General features: G+C 34.6%; 1 protein-coding gene across 1 annotated transcript; it reads right to left on the bottom strand.

Annotated features, from left to right (window-relative positions):
- Positions 1–450: 450 nt before the first annotated feature.
- Positions 451–1,863, bottom strand: LOC130800384 (histone H1-like). Its single transcript, XM_057663871.1, has 2 exons — positions 1,539–1,863; positions 451–1,413 (listed from the first exon to the last, which is right to left on the bottom strand). The coding sequence occupies exons 1-2, from the start codon at positions 1,737–1,739 to the stop codon at positions 700–702; spliced, it is 915 nt and encodes a 304-aa protein (XP_057519854.1). The 5' UTR covers positions 1,740–1,863; the 3' UTR covers positions 451–699.
- Between the last annotated feature and the right edge of the window lie 4,294 nt (positions 1,864–6,157).

The raw sequence follows: 6,157 nt of genomic DNA, 5'->3' as shown, positions 1-6,157 counted from the left end.
TGAAGACAAGAGGTCCAAGATACACATCATGCTTCATGAATTTAAAACACCCTCACATCTTGCATACATAAGAATCTAGCAATGTTCATCAAGTACCAATGGCTAAAGAGTACAATTCACAGATTGCGTCATTGCCCAACAGATTTACTCTACACTACGAAAGACAAATGCAAAGTGATTTAACATCATAAACAATGTAACAATCCAATTAAATAGAAATTTTGCATTGCAGAAACTTAACACATCATAATGTACTTACATCATAATGCACATTTCAGTTGAAGAATGTATATGCTTCAAGCTATCGTCAAACTTTTCCCTTCAACAATATTCATCTGAAAACCATTAGCAAAGAATTCCGTTCAGTATAAGCATTCAATCTTCAATTCAAGAATAAACAACATTGATCTATTAAAACCAACCACAAATCATGATAAAAAATATGAACAATTGAAATCTTAAATTCTTGTCTCATATTTCATTGATAAATACTCATCTTAACCAACTACATCTCCGATTAAACATCTAAAAAAATGTCACAAAAAAGAAAAAGAACTTGAACTTCCATGTATGTATGGGCGCTAAACTTCTCTTTAACATTACACCCACTAAAACATCGGAACATGTACAGAATCTATCCATCCCAATTCCCAACCAAACCCTACAAATTATCTAAAAACACAACAATTATACTTCACTTCACTTCTTCCCTCTTTTCGGCATTGCTCTCTTTGGTGGAGACTTGGTACTCTTGGGCTTCGCACTCTTCTTCACTGCTGCAGGCTTCTTAGGAGCTGGTTTTGCCGCAGCTGCCTTCTTTGGAGCAGCCTTCGGGGCAGCCGCCTTCTTTGATGGTGTCGACTTAGCAGTCGTCTTAGCAACCTTTGCTGGCTTCTCCTTTGGCTTCACTGCAGCTACAGCCTTCCTCTTAGTACCAGTAGCTTTCGGCTTCGCAGGTGCAGCAGCAGCCACTGCTTTTGTCTTAGCAGCTGGCTTGGCTACAGTTTTAGCCTTGGCATTTGGCTTTGCCTTTGACTTAGTTTCAGAAGCTTTCGGCTTAGCAGCTGCAGCTTTAGGCTTAGCCTTAGCTTTTGGCTTAGCCGCTGCAGCTTTCGGCTTAGCAGCAGCAGCCGGTTTCTTCTTTGATGCACCGGATTTCGGCTTTGCAGCAGGCTTTTCTTTCTTCTCTGGAGTAGACTTAGGTTTCGAAGCAACAGAACGAGTTGAAGGAAGCTTGTATGATGCCTTAACCTTGACAAAACGACCAGAAGCAACAAATTTCTTCAAATTCCCAGAAAGAAGTTTTTTAAAGTTCGACGGAAGATTCTTATGCTTCTCCTCAATGAATTTCTGAATTGCATACAGACTCGATCCAGTCCTATCCTTCAACGTTGTAATCGCCTCGCTAATCATCTAAAATTCAAAAAAGAATCAATCGATCACAAATCCAAAAAAAACTCAAAAGAACTCAAACATTCAACTAAAATTCAACAAATTTCAAACATTCAACAAAAATTCAACACAAAGATTTTACGTACATCAAAGTAAGGAGGGTGAGTAGGAGGATTCCTAGTTCTCTTCGGACCAGCAGCCTTCTTTGGCTTAGTTTCCTTTGCTTTCTTTGTCTTTTCAGCAGGTTCTTCAGCTTTATTCTCCTCTACTGGAGCTTCTTCCGTCGCAGGAGCAGAAACCACTTCTTGCTCCGCTGATGCAACAACCGGATCCTCAGTCGCCGCCATTATCGCCCAAATTAAAGCCTTCCTAGAATTTAGAAATCGAGACAATCAAGAGAGAGAAAAACAATTTGTCGAAAGATCAATGCCGACGTTTAAGATCTGTTAATGGCGAAGTTGAACGTTAATCTTGGGGCATTTAAATAGTTAGAAATGTACGTGACTAATATGGAAATAACAAGCTCTGATTGGTCCAGAGGACCATCACACGGATCGCTGTCTCTTTTTAAATATACATGTAATAATCGTTGGATGTAAGGGTTATCAACGGTTGTTAATTCCGAGCGGATTATGTAAGGGATTGAGGGGGGGAAGGCTAGTGGAATTTTATGGGTTCTTTGCTTCAATAGATCTCAAGAGTTGTGTTTCTTCCTTGGATCTATGTGTAGATATCTTTGTGTATGGTTGATGAAATTTTGTGGAATTTAGTTTCTTGGGTTGGGGAGTTTGTGAGGTTTCATATGAGTGGTTGCTTGTTTACTGATGTGGAGCGGTTTGGATGATATCTCAGTCGGAATCAACAGTGGTCATGACATGAGTTTTGTTTGAGTTTGTTGTGGTTCTAGTGAGCTTCTTGTTAGATATTGCAATGAAGGCTCATATTTTTCATTTGTGTCTGTTGCAGGGTAACTAAGGAGTGTAATGGAGCAAGAATCGTGGAAATTGGATGTCGTTTGGGTGTTGAGATATTAGTTGCAATACGACTGAAGATGAACACGCTTATTAATGAAGGAATTATCCATTATTTCAGCAATTTGCCTTCTAAAATTGGAGGATTGTTTATAAACGTATGTAGAGTTGGTGATAACTAGTGAGTTTACTCGTATCTTTGTAAGCAAATTAATTCACTTGTGAAATCAAGCAAGTGTATATTGTATTAGTATAATGCGGGTATTTCTATATATACCCTTCAAAGAAAGTTGAATGTCATTTAATACGTGTGTATGACACTTATTTAATTTTGACGCTTCATGTGTTTGTACAGCTATCTTTACATTAAAAATCTAACAACAGTACATTACCTATATTTTTTTACAAATAATTCCTTTTTCGAGGTTTTATTTGCAAAATACAATCTAAAATTGAATTTGAATCCATTAACCCAAATTTATAGCATTAACTTCTCTATAAAGCTCAATGAATGCTATTGTTTATCTTAGATTTACTCTATCATATTTTTGACCTATATCATTATATATTAAGAGAACAAAAGTGGAAAGGTGAAATATAGTCAAAACAAGAAAATCATTTTGATACATACTAAAACGTTGTAATGAAAAATTTGCTAAAATGAATTATCACTTGACCTCTAGAGTTCGACTTCTAGAAAATATTTAATCACTCCAATAATAGGCATGTAACTTTTTTTCTTTGCGTGAGATATAAATACTTTTTTAGAAATTTTTATCTTTAATAATGACAATTTGCTTTTACAATTTATAACTTGTGTAAGTATTTTAAGATATAATAAAAAATAAATACAGTAAAAAGAGGATGGTACCTAAGATCAAAAAATAAAATTCATTTAATGATTCTATTGACTCACTATAAACCTAAAATATAATCATCAATGTTAGCTACAAATTATTTATTTCATAAGGGGCAATAATCCATGTGTTCATATGTTATTTGACATCAACACAATGTTTTTATAAACCATAGCTAGATAATTACAAGACAAGCCTTCAAACTAGAGGAATAAACCTTCTATGAAGGACCATTTCCCCTTTTAAAAAAGGCATAAACAAATAACAAAGATTACAAACCTAAAGAAACAGAATGACAACTAGTTAACCCCATATGAAATTTTTTAACCAAGCTTTATTTTGATTATATGTCTTAGATTAAGGACGACTTCTTTCCTCTAAATGAATTATTTTATTGTTTCAATCCAATAACAAAGAACAAGTTGCATAAAACTCTATTTTGTAGCTTGAAATACTAAACTTTTTCAGTTTTTTCCACAAGGAAAACAATAAAACTTTTAAATAGACAATCCAAGCCATTTCATAAGTTGTTCAACACATATTTTGCCCATGTCACATTGAAAGAAAAAGTGATTGAAGGCTTATGCCCCCTTCAAACATCATAAGGCAGAAATCATCCAAGAAAATCTCTTTATATTTGTTGCCTCTAATGTGTTGCAACTAGCACTTTATTCTCATTTCAAATTTTACCTTCATATCATTATATCGTTCACTTCCTATTATCATCATATCCCCGACTTTCATTCTAAACCACTATATGCTTACTACGATGATTATTAACATTGTTGTCATAACCATATAATTGGCTCTCTATTATCATTCTTTACTCTCGTGGTGCTTATTATCACCCTATTTTCTCTAATACATATACCCAATACACTCCACTACATATCTTACTTTATGGTGGCTTACTTTGGTTGATAATAAACACATAGTGATTTATGACGTTTAACTAATATGGGTGATGTCCTACTTGACGGTGGCTTACTTTGATTGATTATTTAATGAAGAGCTTGAAGTTTAAATTATAAACTCTTAAAGAGATTTCAATAAAGAAAGAATCGTAAGATTTTGGAGAAGTTTGTATGTTTGGTCTAAGGGTTCGAACAACCTATAAAAACTAATATATGCCAATATGTATATTGAAGTACATAGGCTATAGAGCAACAAAAGGAAAAAACATGCTATAATAATAGAGGACACTTGCTCATTTAAGCAAACTATTGTCCGTTTAAGCAACATGGATAACAAAGCTTTTGTCTCAAGTTTGAAGGGGCATTTAATTGAGTCTAGAGGTACTCGTTATTTGAGTGCTACATGGCCAGATAACTCACAAGACCATCGTACACAATACTTTAAGCATAACAGTTCTCCATATTTCTTCATACGCTTTTCTACATTGACACTAACTTCAAAATGTTTATTGGGCATTCTCTCCATTATTGCACTACCCTATGGCCTATGCACATAACTCTCACACCAATAATCCAAGACTATAAAGCAAAAACTTTGCCAAAAATAGCAGACATTAAAAGTCGACTCAAGGCATCCTATATTCAACAATATTCACATGAACTTGAGCGAGCCCACTTAAACAAAAAATTCTATAAACACTCTAACATTACAACCAATCAAACAATGATCACCACACACATACACTAGACTACACAAACATACATATGTACCAAATGTACACATGCACCCTCATGCTCTTTAAGGCTTTACAATATGTAGTGTACCAAATCCCCCGCAAAGTAAATTTGTTGGTAGGCAAAGGCTTTTTCATCATATCAACGATATTATTTTTGGTGCTTCTCTTCATTAAACTCAACCTCTTTCTGTCAATCTCATATAGGATAAAATGTTTCTTTATGTCAATATACTTGGTTCTTCAATGGGATGTGCTTTTATTCTTAACCAAATCTATTTCACTTTTAACTATCATAATGAACACTCACAAAGCCCATATTAGGAAAAAATTCACCAATAAGACTCTTTACCCATTTTGCTTCCTAAATGATTTGACAATAGCAATAAATTTCTCTTTGGTTATGTACATAGTAGTGACATCTTACTATCGATCCGCCTAAATTAAACACAAACTTCGAAGTAGACTTTTCACCATCCAAACAACTAGTATAATCATAATGACAATATCTTGTCAAGCTACTTGTGTCCCTCCTAAAATTGAGACATATTTGACGTCCTTTCAAGTTTTTGAAGACTCACTTCACTACATCCAAATAAACATGCATTAGCATATAACAACTCACCACACTTAGCTTGAGTTATGTGCGGTTTAAACTGCATATGATACAACCCATGTCAATAGTGTAAGCAATGCAAGTCGATTGATCTTCTTTTTTGTCATACTGTGGACACATTGCTCTAAAGAGCTAGAAATGAACACCAAAAGGAGTGGACAAAACTTCTGTATTGTAAATGGAGAAGAATTAGATAATGTTCTCTAACTAAGATACAAGATGTTATTGGACCTATCTCTAATGATTTACGTACAATTAATATTTTTTATCTCACCAAGATCCTTCATATTAAATTCTCTTGAAAACTTTCCTTTTATGTTCTCCTCTCGAAGAATACTACCAAAACATGTCATCAACATAAAAGATTAAGTATATTAAAGAACAACTTATAAGCTTCTTCAAGTACACAAAACTATCATAAGAACTCCTCATATGAAGTCATATGTAATCTTAAAAGAGTTAAGCTTTATCTATTATTGCTCGGCTGTAATACCCCAGATTTAGCTTGAAAAAGGATTGATAGACTACTCATATCAACAAGGTGCATCTTCTTTTCTAGGGAGCCCATTTGTTAAGAACTCCACAGTTAAGCGTGCTTGGTGGGAGCAATCTTAGGATGGGTGACCTACTGGGAAGTGTTCCCGGGTGTGCACGAGTGAGGCCAAAGTGCGCT

Source organism: Amaranthus tricolor, chromosome 14, assembly GCF_026212465.1.
Source record: "Amaranthus tricolor cultivar Red isolate AtriRed21 chromosome 14, ASM2621246v1, whole genome shotgun sequence".
NCBI classification, from domain to species: domain Eukaryota; kingdom Viridiplantae; phylum Streptophyta; class Magnoliopsida; order Caryophyllales; family Amaranthaceae; genus Amaranthus; species Amaranthus tricolor.
The sequence above is the reverse complement of the archived record's forward strand: the minus strand, read 5'-3'. Positions and strand labels throughout refer to the sequence as shown.

What these genes read in the sequence shown, in the direction of transcription:
- LOC130800384 (XM_057663871.1), bottom strand. Translation starts at nt 1,739, where the DNA reads ATGGCGGCGACTGAGGATCCGGTTGTTGCATCAGCGGAGCAAGAAGTG. An exon ending in CTCACCCTCCTTACTTTGAT is followed by an intron (nt 1,414 to 1,538) that starts GTACGTAAAATC and finishes TTTGAATTTTAG; the next exon opens with ATGATTAGCGAGGCGATTAC.